The sequence below is a fragment of the Leptodactylus fuscus genome, chromosome 1, assembly GCF_031893055.1.
Source record: "Leptodactylus fuscus isolate aLepFus1 chromosome 1, aLepFus1.hap2, whole genome shotgun sequence".
Lineage (NCBI taxonomy): Eukaryota > Metazoa > Chordata > Amphibia > Anura > Leptodactylidae > Leptodactylus > Leptodactylus fuscus.
The window spans coordinates 92,983,328-93,003,067 of NC_134265.1; the positions used below are offsets into that span (position 1 = coordinate 92,983,328).

The 19,740-nt window shown below is 39.1% G+C and overlaps 1 protein-coding gene across 3 annotated transcripts in view; it reads right to left on the reverse strand.

Annotated features, from left to right (window-relative positions):
• Positions 1-1,632: 1,632 nt before the first annotated feature.
• The window catches only part of CAMKK2 (calcium/calmodulin dependent protein kinase kinase 2), a 58,181-nt gene continuing 40,073 nt past the window's right edge, over positions 1,633-19,740 (reverse strand). For 2 of the 3 annotated variants that reach the window (XM_075273566.1, XM_075273576.1), the window contains exons 8-16: positions 18,969-18,990; positions 12,937-13,025; positions 12,631-12,830; positions 8,267-8,320; positions 7,649-7,722; positions 7,442-7,529; positions 6,893-7,021; positions 4,138-4,238; positions 1,633-2,688 (exon numbers count right to left, since the gene is read on the reverse strand). In XM_075273566.1, coding sequence (XP_075129667.1) covers positions 2,616-2,688; positions 4,138-4,238; positions 6,893-7,021; positions 7,442-7,529; positions 7,649-7,722; positions 8,267-8,320; positions 12,631-12,830; positions 12,937-13,025; positions 18,969-18,990 — 830 coding nt within the window. In that variant the 3' untranslated portion in view covers positions 1,633-2,615. Of the gene's footprint in view, positions 2,689-3,676; positions 3,709-4,137; positions 4,239-6,892; positions 7,022-7,441; positions 7,530-7,648; positions 7,723-8,266; positions 8,321-12,630; positions 12,831-12,936; positions 13,026-18,968; positions 18,991-19,740 lie in introns of all 3 variants that reach the window. The other variant, XM_075273585.1, reaches the window with a different exon arrangement.

Genomic DNA, 19,740 nt, shown 5'->3' on the forward strand with positions numbered 1-19,740 from the left:
CATTTCCAGCTTCAAAGCAGATTTTTGTTCCTTCCAGTTCTAGTGGTTTTCTGAAGACAAGTACATGCGGGTGGAGGCCTTAGTGATATGAATGAACTCTGCACATATTGGTCTCTTGTTTTTAGGAGTTTTTGTGCATATAATTTTTTTGTTTAGTTTCCACGTTTAACAACTAATAATATACATTTATTTGCATTTTTCATAAAACATTCACTTTAAATCAAAATTGCATGAAGGTACCTGTTCGTATACAGTACCAAGTGGCATTCTGACAATGCTGCAGGTGTCTACTTTAAGAAAATATATAGGTATGGGGGGGGGGGGGGAGGGTTGGATGATTTTTTGATGTTGCAATTTAGGTTTGATTTGTCCATCTCAAAACTGTGAAATTGCTCTGGCAGCCTGAAGTGCAAAATTTCCAAAGACCTTTGGCAGTGAAAGGGTTAACATGTGGAACAGACATGGAACAAATCGGGAACAGGGCCTTACAAAGTGGTTACAATGACACATGTCATGGATACAATGAGAAGCGAGGCAAAGTGAATGAAGATATAGTAGAGAAACACTGTCCATAATAGTGAATACTTATTCTATGAGTGGCAGTGATTATGTCTAGTAGATTTCGAGGCACTGCACTATGGGATAAAAAATTGTGTTTATATAAGCTGTGGGGAAAAAAACTTTCAATATAAAATTCTTCAAATTCAATATTAAAAATAGCTAAAAAAAAACAAACAAAAAAACCCAAAACAAATTATTTTCCTTTAACAGTCTTTTCCCACCCAAATTTCCCCATGGCTGATTTATTTATTACTTACATTTGTGTCAAATAACCCTATTGTGGCAAGATGTCACTGGCACAATTATAGGAGGTCACAAATCCATAAGTTAAGTGTCCTGAGATGATACTGCTGCGGCCTGGACTGCCAAGAAGAAACTAGTGTACTATCAGTAAAAGGGAAGACTTACAGTACAGCTTTATGGTGAAAGAAACTGTCAATGGCAGTCTATAATACAGGAGTTGATGTGGCTTTTGACGTTATAGACTTGATTGAAGTAAAATAGGGACATGATACAGCTTTGTCCTAATTTTGTCCAGTGTGACTTGAAGACCTTTTCATACACTTCTTCCCCTTTTCAGCTGGCTGACAACAACGCTCGCAGGGTTACTGCACTGATCATACATGAGCGAAGACAATAGCTCTCATAAGAGGACCAGTCCAGAAATACACTGACTTATGTTGGTGCGACAAGAAAACAGAACTTGGATTGTATTGACTGCTTCCATAAACGTTCGCTCACATTCTATAATCTGATAGACTTATTTTTGTGCAAGTATATCATTCATTTAAAGCATAACTAAACTTTCGGACAACTTTTTGGGCAGTAGTTATGTCATTAATATTTTGTAATGTACTTTATTAACAAAATGTGGCTCCTTTTTGTGAAATCCTGCATTTTTTCATTCTGACTGTCGAACTCCATACACAATGAGAAGCACAAGATAGCTCTCAATAGAGAAGAAAAGGAGTGAAAATCTGTTCATGTAATTTACAAAATGTATTAATGTCACAAATGCTGCTAAAAAATAAAAAAAATCTAAAAGTTTTCCATAAGTTTAGTTACGCTTTTTATAAGATGTGCAGCTCCACTGCACCAGGTGTAAGAGTGCTGGCCTTCAGATCCCTGGGACTTGAAGTAGTGGAGCTGCGAGCCTTGGACTTTTATCTTGATCAAGATTTCTACTCTGGAAGAAAATAGTACAACCTTTTTATAGATCTCTTTAAACAGCACTGTCACAGATATGTTATATATGTATGCGCTGTCATTTTCATATATGCTATGAAAACTGTGTATACATGAGGTCCACTATTGCCCAGATGGATGCACATAGATTGCCATTGTATTCCAACGACTCGTAGAATACGTCGCTACTACATACAAAAGTTATTATGATCCTTGACGTGTTACCCCTACTGACTTTATTGTCACAATGTTGCTAGCTACTTTTCGATGAAAAATGACACCAAGTTCTCAACCTATGAGCAGTCTTAACACTTATTAGAATTGTACGAAAATATAGTCAACCTCCATGTAGAAAGTTAGAGCACATGGCAAAAAAAATCCACTTTGGCTGCTATACTTCATAAAATACCGTAATATAAAGACCTTGAGAACCAACTTTAGCAAAATCATCGATTCCTAAATGAGTCTCTTCAGTGCTCCCTGCACCAGGATATTCTTACAATACAAACCGTACTGTAAGACCATTGACTGTGAAGTGTAGTGTCCTGCAAGCCTTATATGTGTGCACAGCGTGTATAATATTTGGCATTATTAAGACATATGCTACAAGCCACTTGAATCATTTTTTTGCAATATACAATACAAGCACCTTCTCTGGATCAGTCTCCGTGAGTCCTCTGGAAGAATGAGCCCATAGCAAAGTAACTGATAACGTTTAACAACCAAGGCAGGACATTAAGGTCTTTAGCGCATGCAGCAACATAAGGTGCATAAGTAGCATGCATGGTTCAGTTTACACATGGTGTGTTACGTACACACGCTCAGTTCATAGATGAAGCCCAAACCATAACACTTCATGGTAGATACCCTCAAGATAGAACCTCGTCCTCTCCCAATTCTGGCAGGTCACTCTCTCTTAAGCTTTCATCACTGCCTTGGATCCTGTGAAGGAAGCAACAAACAACAAAAGTAGTATTATTCTACAAGGAAAATTCTTATACTTTATGCAATAATACTTCTCGCATATAAAGTTTATAATAAGGAAGTGAAAACAATGCAAGAGTAAGTGTAGCAACAGATGGTACAAGAGCAGTAAAAAAGTGGCATCCCAGATCAAGGCGGAAAGTGAAATATTCAAGACTCTGCACACAAGGTTACAATAAAGGACAAGTGTTCTGCTAATGTGGATATTACCCGGAATGGACAATGCAGTTAAAAAAAAAAGGGGTAAGGCTTGAAAAAAAAAAAAAAAAAAAAAAAAGAAAAAAAAAGGCAGCTGCTTAGGAGATACAATAGCAGATATCCATATACTTACTTACAAACCATCCGCCAGTTCAGTTTCATAGTCCCATCGGTCACTTTCTACTCTGAACAAGAATGTGCCCAGCATTGTTGGAGAGAGTAGCCATATCAGTATGTGCAGCACATTAGCGGCCAGGCCAGTGTCTGGCTGTAGTGCACATACGTCATGATGGCAGCTGACAAATTCTTTTTTGTTAGCCTGGAAAACCCCTTTAAGTTGAACTGCTAGAGGGCTCTGTATCTATGAGACAGCCCCAAATCCTAACCTGTTGGAATTCAGAAACAATGATTCAGAGAATAGTGCTGAGTAGCTTAAAGGGTTATTCCCATCTCGGTGCTATTCTATGTGGCTTCCATAACTCCAATAGAAGTCAATGAGAGCACATTTCCGTAAACCATCTCTAACTGCCGGGTAGGAGCGCTACGCTGTATCTATAGCTCCCATTTACCCCTACAACAGCTATGGAAACCATGTAGAGCAGTGCAACTGGTGGCCAGGACTTGCAGACAGCTATTCCTGTCTTAGTCAAGATTGCTTAAGATGGACATAACCCTCTAAGTCATGCAAGGTGTTAGCTATAGTGCAGAGTGTTGAGAAGGTAGAAGCATTATTTTCTGCTCTTGTTACCTTTAGTGGATATATTCCCTGACTTGTGTTTTCTAGAAGTGAAGAGAGATAAACCCATTATTTTTTACACTTTAACAGGGTAAACATTGCCTTCAATTGGAATTGATTTCTTGGTTACCATAGACACAGAAAATAAAAATAAGCGCTCATTAATAGCCCTAGCAACCAAATCATCTGTATATCTATGTAGCTGGAAATTAAAGGGATCAAGGCTATTTACAGCAGTTCAAGAAAAACAAAAAAAAAAAGAGGGCAAAAGACATCAAAAGTTTAACGGGATCCTTTATTCAGCTAAGCCTATAAGTTTTAAATTGGTCCAGGTTGCTTAGCAGCTAAGAGAAAAGCCGTTTGTAGGTGCCAAGACTAGGTTTTCATTGTGTTGACCAGTCAGAAGCTTACTGTATGTAGCACTGGAGTAAGCAGCATTGTCATATACCACAACTCTATGTATGGAAACCTACGTGTGTAAATTTCCAGGAGAAGACATAGACCTTTCTTCTTTTCTGCTGCCTTCAAATGGATTCCCAAAAGAACGTTTCCGCAGCATAGTTTTTACCAATATCTGGAAAAAAATAGAAACAAAACACACATTAGCAACAATGGATCGTGACGGATCTCAGAGAAAGGTGGTAGAGCCATAGACCTGAGAAACCCAGTCACACCATCAGTACGAATAAACGCTGTATGTATGTGCTATTAAGGCATACGGCTGCCACACAGGGGCTACCCTGCTATAAGCTATACCTAAATGCCACTAGAGAGCATCCCCTACAAATTACTCCTCACTATTACATTGCCACTTGTGGTATTATAGGACATGGTTAATGTGATGTAATACCACTCTTCTTCAGACGGTCATACCTATGGGAGTGAAATGAACGCCAGCGCGTTCTCATTTATAGGAGGGGTTGCCTATATGGGGAAACCCTATAAACTATTGAGAAAGGCTGTTACATTGAACTTATATTGAACTTAACCTTGCTTCTGCCCCTCCTCTTCCCCTCTCAGGTTCATTATGTAATGCAGGTTCCATACGTATCAAACTAGATTACACAAAATCTTTTTATTTCTCACAAACTTTCTTTTCTTGGTATCACTGAAACATGGCTGACACCCTCAGACACAACCTCCCCTGCTACCCCCGCCTATAGTGGTCTGCAGTTTTCACACTCCTCATCCCAACAAACCTGATGGAGGTTTTGGCCTTTTCCGGTCTGATAACTACTTCTTCTCCTCAACACCACAGTTACCTGATCTCACCCTACCCTCCATTGAAGTTCACTCTGTCCGCACTTACCCTCCAATCACAGTTACCGTATATACTCGAGTATAAGCCGAATTTTTCAGCCCAGTTTTTGTACTGAAAAAGCCCCCCTCGGCTTATACTCGAGTCAGCAAAAAAAAAAAAAAAAAATTTTTTTTTTTTTTTTTTAGGAGGGGGGTCTACAACCAGCCAAAATATTAATGTATACAATCTCCCATAAAATAGTGAAAAGGAGAAAAAAATTTTTTTTAAAAAAATAAAAGTTCTAAATCACTCCTTTCCCTAGAATACATACAAAAGTAGAAAATGACTGTGACACACAAACACATTAGGTATCGCTGTGTCTGAAAGTGCCCGGTCTACTGAATATAGGATATCTGCAGAGCTCCTGTTCTGTCAGGAAGGGGTTAATAGGAGCACTGCAGATACCCTATGTTCAGCCAGGCTGAATTCCAAGCGGGGGGGGGAAGAAAAAACAGTCCTCAAGCTCAGGGAAGGGGCAGACAGACAACCAAAACACCCCCTCCCCTTCCCCAGCAACTACTGCACCCAAAAAATCCAACCATTTTAATTTTTGAAATTTTCCAGTAGCTGCTGCATTTCCCCCCCTAGGCTTATACTCGAGTCAATAAGTTTTCCCAGTTTTTTGTGGTAAAATTAGGGGGGTCGGCTTATATTCGGGTCGGCTTATACTCGAGTATATACGGTATTTCAGGGAAGGTTTACATCTGCATTGGACTCTGCTGCAGATTCAGACGAAAATCAGTGGAGAGAAAAGTCCTGTATGGAGGACCTGACGAACATTATAGTCTATGGGGTCAGCGACTGTCCGTGAGTAACTGTTGTTTTAGTGCGGACCTGAAAGATGGAGACCCAACCGCTAGTGTGAACCTAGCCTAACTCTCTTCTCTGTCCCCTGGTGTACCTTGCAATATCACTTACCTCAGTTGAAGACTTTGCCTCTTATTTCAAAAACAAAATTAACATCATCAGAGAAAGCTTCAACCTTCGCCCCCACAACCACTGTTCTTCTTCAACTACATACTATTCCTCTATAACTGTTCTGAACAGTCACCAATGAAAAGCTCTCCACCCTAATTTCAAAATCCCACCTCCCCATCTCTGCACTTGACCCAATTCAATTGCACCTAATCCCAAACCTTACTGAAGTCCATCTGTAACCAGTGGTACCTGCCACTTGCTTAATCCACCTCTCCCCGACTTTTATCACTCTCCCCCCTCTGCCAATTTCTTCACTGGCTACTCATTGCCCAGTGAATTGAATTTAAATTGTTAACACCGACATACAAAAGGTGATCCACAACATGTCTCCTCCACACACCTCTGACCTAATCTCCCACTACCTACCCATACGTAATCTCCAATTCTCTCAAGACCTCCTACTCCACTCTGTTCTTATCTGCTATTCATACAACCACCTCCAAAACTTCTGCTGTGCATCCCCCATACTCTGGACCTTGGTAGCAGGAGACATAAGGCTTTCTCCCACTATCACAAGCTTCAAGAGGACCCTGAAGACTCACCTCTCCAGGAAGGCCTACAACCTTCAATAACTCACCATACAAACCACCAAAGCAACCACCATGCAAACAGCTTCCCTCTCAGGCCTTCTATCAAACAATATCAATTTGTCACAGATAGCACTGTTTTGTGTATTGTATGTAAACCCTCAAATGTAGCGCACCATGGAATATAGTAATGTACAGCACCATGGAATTAAGCTAATAATGTACAGCACCATGGAATTAATCTAATAATGTACAGCACCATGGAATTAATATAATAATGTACAGCACCATGGAATTAATAAAATAATGTACAGCACTATGGAATTAATATAATAATGTACAGCACCATGGAATTAATATAACAATGTACAGAATAATGGAATTAATGGTGCTCTAAAAATAAATAATAATAATTGAACTTACCACTGTTGCCAAGCTGGGAATGTGTTTCACAGAATTTTCTATCTCTTCTTCAGTTACTTCTATTAGGGTGCAGTTTTCATCCTCACTAGGGAGAGGCTCGGCCCCGTGTTTAGTCACCCAAAGATGTAGCTAAAATGAGGAATATTAGGAATGCCTTCAGTATGTTACAGCGCTAATCAGGGGAAACACTAATAAATAGCCATACTTAGGCCTTAATACCAAATGGCTTCAATACCACATAACTGGAAACTTGCACTACAAGTGGTATGAGGTGGGGGGTACTGATATAGACTCTGAATCAGACTCCAATGCTTAACACACACCTATGGAACTTGGTATTCTGAAAAAATGTGAGTTTCATGAAACATTTCTTTGGATTGCTAAACTCACAAAAGTCACATATGACCTGAACTACTAAGTTATCACTCTACTTTATAGAAATCACTCACAACAGCTATAAATGACTTTCTGCGATTGTTGGTTCTCATCCTAGGTTACCAGTTTGTTATACATGGTATAGCTATTACATGGTTTTTGTGACTAGCGCACCTTTACGTCGGGAACTGAAATTCTAGACTCTGGGTTTTTGTCCAACATTTTCAGAATAAGGTCTCGCAGGTCTTCTGATATGTCCGGCCTGTAAATACAAATGTGAATTATCATTACACTGCATGTTCTGATATTTTGTTATACTGGCAGGTTGCCAAAGTTTTAAACCTCAGTCACCAAACCTAAGAAATATCCAGCAGAACTTACTGATCAGGAAACTCCAGAGGCTGATTCTTTATTTTTCCATGTAGTGCTAAAATTCTCTCATCCATAAATGGACACTGAAAATAGAAACAGGTCAATAAAGAAAAATATTTTACCAAACAAACTACTACTACTACTACTAATAATAATAAAAACAAAACACAAGATCATTGGATCATCCTGCCAAAATCGGCAAGTCCGGCAAACTATTAAGTCTAGTGGCCAGCAGCTATGTTCATGTGTTTTAGCTATAAATGAGGGTGAAAGTGTGGACATCACTGTCAATTTCTGCAAAAAACTGTGTAAAGTTGACCACTGTTACTATAATACAATTGTTTGATATTTTTACTGCTATATATTTTTAGGCTTTTGTCACAGTATTGTGAGTATATATTTAGACCGATCATTAGGAAGGATTTATTTGGCATATACCTTCTATAAGAACCTGTATTTCCCAGTGGTAGGCACTAGAATCAGTATTAATATCTGTATCATTACTATATGCTGAGAGCTTGGAAGAACGTATAAGGGGGCACGTGTCCTATTGTGTTATCTGCATGTGTTTTTAATAAGAGTGGCTGCATAAAAAATATCAAAAGTGTCAATATTGTAGATAAATACCTGACCAAATACAAAGCAGTACAACGTGACTCCCATTGCCCAAACATCCAGAGCCTGCAAAAAAAAAAAAGAAAAAAAAAAGAAAAACAGAAGTTTAGGTACAAGCAACGTTCACCTGCTGCACAGTTTGCACTATCACAAGATTCTGTATCCATGGCAACTTTCCTGAACACTTTGTACTCAGCACATGTAAAATATCTTCAGATATCACACAGATTGGGTTTGTTATATAAGATGTGATAAACACGTATACATTATACACTCAGAACTGCAGGCCATTACTACCATGGATTGGTAAAATTCAAGGTAGTGAAAAATATAAAGGCCAGAGCTTAGGTTTTGGTATCATATTAAAGCTTAGAAATAAAGGTAGGCGCAATGTTCATAGTGCAGATGAAAAGTTTCACTGCCTGCTTCTTGTCTGTGTTAGAGATGACTAATGGAAGTGACAGCAGGAGAAAAAAAAGATCAGTCTATTACAGTCATCTCCCCCTTGCCTTCGTCCAATGACCTAAAAAATAGTCTGGCTCAACAATTTATGAGCTCGTAAATTTTAGTTACTGACATTAAGAGTTAAACATTATAACATTATCTAAATACAATATTGTAAATCAAACGATCCGGGACTACCAAATATTAAACAGGAAAGGGTGCCCCCAACATGAAATAGATATAAAACATAACTTTTATTTAAATAATGGTTAAAATAAAAAGGATAGCATGCGGCCCCAGTGTGAACAGGGTAGCATATGGGTGTTCCTAACATATACTCACACGCTGCTTTGCAACAATGGATCTAGATAATCACTGGTGTTAAAGTTGTTACAACACCAGATTTATGTGGCTGGGAGTCACAAATAGTAAATCACCATAAAGTGGTTAGTATAATCAAAATACCAACATCACAGGATTGATACAAAATAGCTCACTCAACTACTAATGAAGTTAAAGACAAGCCGAGCCTTGGTGATAAGCTCGGCTCATCTAATAGCAAACACGGCAACTAGATCGCAACTACATTGGCAGCAGCAGCGCGAGTAGTGGAGGACAAATAAGAAAGAATGCCTCTTATGATACTGCATTCAAAGCTGTGTTACGTCTCAACGCGTTTCATTACTTGTACGTAACTCATCAGGAGACTTGATTACTAACCCCTGCCTATGATGTGGAGCAGAGACTAACTACACCCTAAAAATGATAACGGTGTGCAGTACTAGATGAAGGTCGACGCTACGCTCAGTGAGCCTCACATCTTTATAGACTCAGAGCGAGGTAGGTTCCCACCCCCTGCACTAAGCCACCCAATCGGATAGCATCAAAGATGTTGGTGCACCAACACATCATCAGAGGGGCGTGTCACAGGCGGGGACAGTCGAGGCGCCGTTCGACCACCAAGACGTTTCATCCCAGAGAGAGAAGAGAATCATCAGGTAAGTATGTTCAAGGAGTGGAAAGATGTCAATATGTGAACAAATATTTGTGATCGACCACATATGTATGGTCCTGATTCACAAAGTGGTGAAGAGTTGGAAAATAAATCACCCAACTGCCGCTTCATAATGCCAATGACAAAGAGCAGGATGATGTAAAAGCTGGCAGTTCGATCTCTACATTACCGCCTCCTAAAACTGGCATGAACACGATAAGGGTTAAAAGTATGGCAAACGCTGCACAATTACAAGACCATCACATCTCGCTGCGAAGCCACCTCATGACAAAAAGCCGCATGGTGTGAATTGGCGGCAAGGTATCCCAAACACAGTAAACGGGATAACTCACAATGCAGTCTTGATCTGAGGGCCCAGACTTAAACGTGGCAAACAACAATAAAAAAGTGCCACCAGTGACGAAATAAATGATGTTAAAAAGAACAGGTGGTCGCAACGGGTAACCAGATGGCGTTAGCCCCCACAGAAGGTATATCCCCATAACATGTAGGAGATGTCAAAAAGACCCAATATTAAACTAGACCTTGATATCAGGTCTATTGGCCTTGTTACTCTAATCCACCATGCGTGTCGCCAAGCATAAAACTTACCACTAGTCAGGCCTGATGTTGGTGTACACATAAAGTCACTATCAAACAACCACCCACCTGTTGTCTTATGATTGTTCAAATAAACGGTAAGTAGGAGATACCATCGTTCAAACCCCTAGGTTTCACTGATGAAAACCTGAAATATCCATAGCCCCTCACAGCGAAGAATCTGTGCATCCCAATTCCCACCCCTCACCGATCTGGGCACCTTCTCAATGACTTGGAATTTGAAAGCAAAAGGGTCTCCTCCATAGCATTCCCAAATGTGTTTGGAGACCAGGGTGTCGACCTGTCTGATTACATCACCTACGTGGTCCAACACCCTTCTCCTCAATTGCCTGCGGGTCTTCCCCACATAATTCTATGGGCTCGGACAGGCGATTACATAAACTACCCCTTCCGTTTTGCAATTGGCAAAATCTTTGATGTGAAAAACATGGCCGGTCGCACATGCCTGTATTTCTGTGCCTCGCTTTATATAGGCACAAGATTGATAGGAGCCGCACCTAAATGTTCCAACTGTGTGGGTTTTGCCAAGCCAGGTCCCATCCTTCTGCGGCGGTGACAAATGACTATGTGTGATTTTGTCAGCAAGATTTCTACCTCTGCGAAAGGAAAGAGAGGGACAATCCGGAATAACGTCTCGTAAGTCAGGATCTTGTTTCAAAATGCTCCAGTGCGTTTGTATTAAGTTAGTAACTTCACTGGAGTAGTTGTCAAAAGGTCCGATCATACGGATCAATTGCTTGTTATTCTCTTTAGCTCTTGGGACCAACAAGGAATCCCTCAGTGTATGTCTGACTGACTCCCTTGCCGAGCTCAAAAGTGCTCTACGATACCCAAGGGTGACAAAGCGTTTGAGCAAGGCTTTGCTTTCAACATCAAAGTCATCCAAACTGGTGCAGTAATCAGTCTCCTGATGAGTTACATACAAGTAATGAAACGCATTGAGACGTAACACAGCTTTGAATGCAGTATCATAAGAGGCATTCTTTCTTATTTGTTCTCCACTACTCCCGCTGCTGCTGCCATTGTAGTTGCGATCTAGTTGGCGTGTTCGCTATTAGAAGAGCCAAGCTATCACCAAGGCTTGACTTGTCTTTAACTTCATTAGTAGTTGAGTGTTTGAGCTATTTTGTATCAATCCTGTGATGTTGGTATTTTGGTTATACTAACCACTTCACGGAGATTTACTATTTGTGACTCCCAACCACATAAGTCTGGTGTTGTAACAACTTTAACACCAGTGATTATCTAGATCCATTGTTGCAAAGCAGCGTGTGAGCATATGTTAGGAACACCCATATGCTACCCTGTTCACACTGGGGCCGCATGCTGTCCTGTTTATTTTAACCATTATTTAAATAAAAGTTATGTTTTATATCTATTTCATGTTGGGGGCACCCTTTCCTGTTTAGTATCTAAATACAATATATTGAAATGTGACAATTTTACTGGAGCTGGTTGTCTGAGAGTCTACTGCAGCATTGACTACAGCTACATAGGACTCCAGTCCCCTGAACAACTATGACCGTGTTATGCAGAACCTTCAGCAGCCTATGTCAGCCAACAGCTTGCTCTATTTAGTTTGGAGATAACCCCTAATATGTCACTGACACATTGTGACAGCGATGACTGCAACTAAGAGATTTCTCATGATGCACACTATTTAAAAATTATGGGAAAAAAAATCCAAAAAATTGTCTTTTCCCTTTTAAAAAATGTAAATAAAATATAAAAAAGTAATACATATTTGATATTGCCATGTCCACAATGACTCCTACTATATAATTAACTCATTACTTATCCCACATAGTGAATGTATATAAAGAAAAAAATTATATTATATTATATTATATTAAATTAATATATATATATATATATATATATATATATATATATATATATATATATATATATGTATATACACACGGTTATTTTTTTATTTATTTATTTATTTACTTTTTTTCATTACCTCAAAAAAAAAAAAAAAAGTTCTAAAAGTTTTCAACTTGGGCCATTGGGCTTAACTGGACACTGTAACCAAAACAACGCGGACTATTGCAGTTCTGCAAAATAAGTGAACTAATATTCCTCTGCACATCTCTGACAGAGAAATGGATTTATGATGCAATATAAATCTAGTGGAATATAATCAAAAAGATATATTACACATATTGCCCATATTATTAAAGGCCTAGTTTTCTGATTTAAGAAAAAAAACAAAAAACGCATCATTTGATTAACATGGCAATTTCAGAACACATACATGTATGGTTTATCTATCTACATGTCACAATATTATAGCTTTAGACTTTTAATTTACCTTTCCTGAAAAAATTTTGCGTGTTTCTGAGAGGGTTTCTGGAGCCATGAATGCAGGTGTACCCACTGTATTAGTCAAAAAAGCATCTGTTCCCTCAAACTGGTTACTAACTCCGAAGTCTGCAATCTTGATATGACCATCCTCACCCACCAAGAGATTGGACGGTTTGACATCACGATGTATGATTTTCTGATAATGTACTGCAAGATAAAAAGAAAACCAAAGTCACCAAACGTAAGACTTTATTTTCCATGAGTTTCAATTCATATAGTACAATGACAATGATAAGAGAATATAAAGACTCACAATACTCAATTCCTTTAATAAGATCCTGGAAGTAAAAGCGTGCCTGGTCTTCTGTCAGTGGGCTAGTCGTAGGTATGTCCATAACTGGCCTAAATGAAAAACAAAATATCATCATGACAATTATTTAGTAGGGTAAATGTGTATATACAACCAAAAGTCACGCGCTCAGTCCCAGTCTTTCATTTCCATCCACAAACCCAAGCTGGCCATAAACTAGTATTTCAGAGGTCAGGGCTGTAGCCAATGTTTTACTTGCAGAGACATTGGCACTTTTCTGCTATATAGTGGTGACCGGAAGTGCAGTCATATTAGTTGTTCCCCTTTGAACTGAATATTCCCAGAAACTGATGGAAAATCTGTGATATTACCAGATCAATAACTAAGTGGGTTTCAAACAACAGTGTGAATCAAATATACAGAAATTCCAGTAATTTAAAGGGGTTTTCCATAAACATAACCAAATTTAAATTTTCAGACAATTAAAAGTTAAAGGGGTTGATAAAATAAAAAAATTAACCCTAAACTAATCACCCTCATCCCCACCTAACTTCTAATTTACTTAGCTTTAAAAAAAACATCTGTAATTACTCAGATCACAGGGGCGGTGAAGAGAAGTAGCCTGTCACCCACGCATGAACAATAGAGCTCTATTGCGCAGGCGCCACATAAGTCCACAGAAGAATGAGACGGCGGGACAGAAGAAAGTGATCTCCAGGATACAGAGGATAGGTAAGTATGATGGGATGGGGTGGGTTGAGTTAGTTAGTTAGGTAGGGCTAGTAGTCCTCAAGCTAGCTAGGGAAACAGGGAGGGGGTGAGAGAAGGATCTGAGTGAATAGCAATGCATCATGGTAGTCATAGGCCAAGGCAACAAGAAGCTACTCATGTGGACAAATGCAGAGGAAGCTAGGAGCTCCCAGAGAAACTCAGAGGATTATTAGCATACTAAATTTAAAGGGATTCTATCATTAGAATCCCTTTTTTCAGGCCTACCACGTTGGAATAGCCTTAAGAAAGACTATTCTTTAACTACCTTTAGAAGTCTTCTCCACGCCACCGTTCCTGTGATGTTCCCGGTTTTCACCACATGCAAAAGAGTCTCCAGAAAGCACTGGGGGCGCCCCGTTTGCTGCCTACAGACTCTCCAGCGACGCCCTCTATCTTCTTCTTGAGACCGCCTGTTCTCCACATCTTCAACTGAAAGCGCCGACTGTGCATGTGTGGCGGCCATTTTCCTGTGGCCTCTTACGCGATTGTCCATTCAACAACAGGAAAATGGCCACTGCACATTCGTTTTCGGTTGAAGATGCGGCGAAGAGGCTGTCTCGAAAAGAAGATGGAGGGTGTCGCTGGAGAGTCTGCAGGCAGCACAGGGTATGCCCTCAGTGCTGTTTGGGGGCAGGGGGACCACGCCAGTGCTGTCTGGAGACTCATTTGCATACAGTGAAAACTGGACATCTCACTGCAATGGCGGCAAACTTCTAAAGGTAGGGGAAGAATAAGCTTTCTTAAGGCTATTCTGACGTGGTAGGCCTGAAAAAAGGAATTCTAATGATAGAATCCTTTAAGAGGTACATATGAAGGAGATGCAAGGGACCCAGGGGAGGCACACAAAGAAGATAAGGTCAAAATCAGTTATCACAGATTCAAAGTTCTTGAACCGTGGCTAGGAGATAAAGAGAAGAATGATGTCCAGGTATTTCTGACCTGTAAATAGGGGCGTAGCATGTTAACTAGGGGTGTGGCCTGAGAAAAAAATTTGTGTACTAATCATCACTGATTGTTTCCTCTGTGTTTCTAAAACTTGGCAAGTATGCTCATATCTGAAAATATACTGTATTTTGTATTCTATTATCATAGATGTTTTTAGCAGTTTGAGAAATAAAAAAAAAATTAAATGGCATGTTTTTAGCAATACAGTTCATTGATTCTGTGCCTATTTTAATGCTGTATGACATTCAGTAGACATATTTAGTTTATCTGAGTGTTCTGGCCTCAGTGTCCACCACAGTTTAGGCCTCAGAGTCACCATGGATTAACTAGTGAGGCCAGAGTTAAAATCGTATGAGAAGTTGTGGTATATTATATCCCAAAGTTGTATTTACGTCTGAAGTGTCCCTTGTTAATGACTGCCCCATATAAGAGCCAAAGGAAAAGGCTGATTCAGGGTAAGTTCACACGATGTAACGTTGAGCATGATCTGGCATGTATACACGTGCCGGCAGATGACGAGCTCAAAATGCTCCCATTCATTTCAATGGGAGGTAGGAGCGTATACGCCTTGTTATTTTGCGGCTGCAAAATCACAGGCGCAAAATAACGCGGCATATACGCTCCTACCTCCCATTGAAATGAATGGGAGCATTTTGAGCTCGTCATGTGCCGGCATGTGTATACATGCCAGATCACGCGCAACGTTACATCTTGTGAACTTACCCTGAATCAGCCTTTATTAGGTTATCAATCCTAGGTCTCATAGAATTCTTCGGAAGAGCGATCAAATCTTATTTGTTGGACAGATGAATGCAACCATTTGTTTCCTGTAGGCATCCATTTCACGCTGGAGAGAAACAGGTTGTAGTGTTGTTCACGGACAGAAACGTCTTCTCTCAAAATCTCTACATTATATCACATATCTCCAGTTATGAGAACCCAACCTTATAGTGCTGAGGTTTAATGCTCCTCTAAGATCAGTTTCTAGGCATCTTCTCTATTCTCGTGCAAAACACTGTGGCAAACAAGAGGTTAAGAGGAGCACATCCTACTCTCGCTATCTGTGATGTCGTCATGGTAACAGTCGCCACTATCTAAACAGACTGACTTGGTGACAGCTGTAATGTGCCTGTGTTAGGAGACTGAAACATGTTCGCAACCCATGCAAACAATCGCCAATCACAGTTAGTTTTAGGAGTACAAATGACAAAACTCTATGGGAGAACACAAAAACTAGAAATTAACACCGGCTTTGTATTCAGGAGATGAATGGACAAGACTGGGTTAAGCATGGAGCACCATGTCAACTTCACCTATGACAGTGCTGCAGTGGATCTAAACACTTGCTGTCAGGTTCCCCAGCAGGTTACAGCCAACTGCTGGGGGTCCCAACAAAGGGGCACCACGTAAACTACTTAATGGGCTGTTTCAGCAAAAAAAGTCATCCAAAGTGGACAACTAATTTAATACCATAAGATAGAAGAAGCAGAAAGAACAGGAGCAAGTGAAAACCCAAAATGATCAGTCCAAAATACATGGAAAGTGAGTTTGCTTAGGAGTTCATTGTCTACAAAAGCCTGTCTTTACCAACCTTTTCACACTTGAGGCACCCCTGAGAAGAAAATCTTCACCCCACAGCTCTGCTCCAAACTATTTTTTTCCCTAACATCAATGGAACTCATTGTGGCCTTGTTTTTTGTGGGATGAGCTCTACCTTTCATTGGTAACAATCTGGCGTACATAAAACTTTGTGATTACTCCAAATTACCGAGAAGTACCGGTAACCGAAACCAGAACTTCTGGTGTCATTGTTTATTATTATTATTATTATTAGGGCTAGTTCACACGGGGGCAAAAAGGCTGATTTTGACAGCAGATTTCGCTTTAAAATCCGCCCCTTTACAATAGTGGTCTATGTAGACTGCTAGCTTTTTTTTTTCTGCTAGCAGAAAAAAAGCGACATGACCATTCTTCAGGCGTTTTCCGCCTGAAGAAAGCAATAGAAGTGAATGGGAGGCGAAAAACGCATGTTTTTTTTGAAAAAAAAAAAAAAAAGTGATGCTTTTTTTTTGCAAAAAACGCAACGCATTTTTTTCAGCTCATTCACTTTATGGGAGGGGAAAACAGCCTGGCTTTTTTTGAAGTTGTTTTTACAAAAAAAAAAAAAAAGCTCCAAAAAGGAAGCGTTTTTTTCCAGTGCCAAAATAAGCCACATGTAATTTACGTGTGAACTAAGCCTTACTTTTCTTGTTAAATAACCTATTCATTACATAGTAATGGTCATTATATGCATGACAATACCAATGATGTTTTATTTTATTTTTAATGTAAAACAAAGAACCTTGATTAAAGTATAAAGCTGATTTTTGGGGTGGGGTGCAATTTTCTTTTTTAAATATTATTAAAAATATATTTTGTAATTTTTTTGTCTCATTACAATATAGGTGATTGTCTATATATTGATTTAAATACTAATAACAAATGGTATGGACAGCTGCCTTGTGGTTAACAATATCTTTCAATAGTATAATCTGGCTAGTCCTTGAGGTGTGTCCTAAAGGCTTATTGAAGGAAGTGATATTCACTACATAGGTACATTATAAGAGAAGTCCAAAAATTATTTAACTATAAATTACATAACTACACTTTTTGGGCAAGATCAATAAGGGGATATTTATTTGTATATGTTTTATACATTTTTTTCTTTGATTAAATTTTTTTTATTTTTATTTGAGGCATGTTATTTTTAAAGTTTTTATTTCATTTACATTTTTAAGCATTTTTTTGTCTCCTTGGGTCTCCTGACTGTAGGAAAAGCTGAAACTTGTGGCTGGAGGAGAAGCAGGGATTTCCAGAGATTTATCATGGTCCTTATAATTCCTCAGAGATCTTGGAACGTTGAGGGTCAGATACAGAAGTACTGGGAAATTGATCTTGAACAAGCAATAGATGAAGAAGATACTAAGAAGGTACCATTTAGACCTCAGTTATGGTGCAGAGTAGGTGCATGAGCGAATATACTCGATCGAATACCTCGGCCGCATAGTTCCCGATGCAAAAACACTTCTGGAGCTTCGAATTTTTACTGCTTCTCCCACCTTCCCTGCCGCCGGGAGCTATGCGGCGGAGGTATTCGATCGGGTATATTCGCCCATCTCTAGTGCAGAGCAGAGTCTTTTTTTCCATCAATTTGTGTGCAAGTGAAAGAGAAAAAACATTCCAGGTCTGTTACACGGTTGGTGCTGCTAAATCTCAATTCATAGAACAACGCAAAACAGATTCAACTTTGTATCCAGCAAATATCCTAGTGAGGTAACAAAAGGGTTGTGGAACATTTTTAGAGGCTTTTCTTGGATATAAAATCAGAGAGCCAAGCATAATTCACTCTGATAATAAATCTCATTCTGCATTTTTAATAGGAACTAGCAGTAGTTTGCACATAAATAATTTATATAGTTATGTAAAATCCTGCTCTCACACACGTCTATTCACTCTACTATAATAAGCTATATATCAATGACGGTATTAAAAGTAGGAGATGACATACACTATATGGACAAAAGTATCGGGGCACAAATAGGCAAGTATGATTTATTTTATTTATTTTTTTTAATATTTTACATCTCCCCCATGGGTTGCTCCAATTCCTGGAAACCCCTTTAATAAAAAGTTGTCCCCCTTTGCAACTAGCTCAGCTTCTGAGGGCCTGGCTTGCATTTCCCATCCTAGTTTAGCTCAAAAGAGTTTAATGGGATTGAGGTCAGGGCTCTGCACGTGCCAGTCGAGTTCTTCCACACAAAACTCATCCAAGGCATAACTTTTATGCCTTGCTTTCTAAACTGGAACAGAAAAGGGCCATCCCCGAACTGTTCCTGCATATCCAATGCCAGTCTTCATGCTCCCTGCACTGACAGAGGGTACACCTCTTTATAACTCAGGTGCAGCCTCCACCAGGCTGTACATTAAGGACTACACCAGCAGGCAGATTGAATGGCTAGGTGCTGAATTTTATGCATCTGCGTTAATGGGACTGAATGAGATACCTGAATTTAATGGGACTGAATGAGATACCTGAATTAAATGACTAAGAAGTGTGCCCCATCTAAGCTAGCTTCCTTCACTTCTTTCAGGACAATTTTTACAAGAATGGAGTAGCGATCCTGAATAAGAAATACATCATTGTAAACTGTGCTGACAGCACTGCAAGCTATGGTTATTAATCTATAACTCAATTTTGTGCCAACAGATTCCCTATAACGTTTAATTGTCTAAAACCCCTTTAACAAATTACTTATTAACTTATATACATATCAACTTACCCCCGCTTAACCAACTCAAACACTAGAAAAAAAAATAAAAAATTAGTTAATATTAAATACTGTATAAAAAGCAAGAAGTATAGTAAAATGTCAACACACAACTGGGATTAAAATAACACAAGAAACATGGAAACATTCTACATGCAGTGGTAGTTTTAAAAATGTAATGGTTCATACAAAGTATATGTATCAAAATTTACAATACTGATAAAATAAGAGCCCCTCCTGTTAATAGTTTGGAGCACGTCATTTGGACTCCTTACTTCCTATAGTATATCCTTGTGGTAGAGGTTGAGATGTATATGCAAAGAAAGAACTGCAGCCTCAATGGAAAAGAGACAAACCTAATTTAGGCAACTCCATGGACTGACTCTGTGGCATATATAGGACAGTCATGTGGCTATTTTCCAATGTTCTAGTAGATTTTAAATTAGTATATTCAGTTATCCATTCTTCTGGTCCATTGGAGGACCAGAACAACAGAAAAACTGACCCATTCTATAATGGACACAAACAGAGCCAAGGGAGGCTTGCAGAAATTTTCCATTCAGCTTTTCTGGATTTGTGCCAGAGACAGATGTGAAGCTGGTCTCAGGTATAAAACCATAATTAAAAGAAAAAAATTGCTAAGATTTCATATTTATTGGCTACAGCTAATTGTATAAATCTGTATGTTAATACCATATGAGCATAAATTATTTTCATTACTTCTCTTTTTGTCTTCACTTATTTTTTGTTCCCATCCATATGGCATTGATCAATAGTAAGGCAA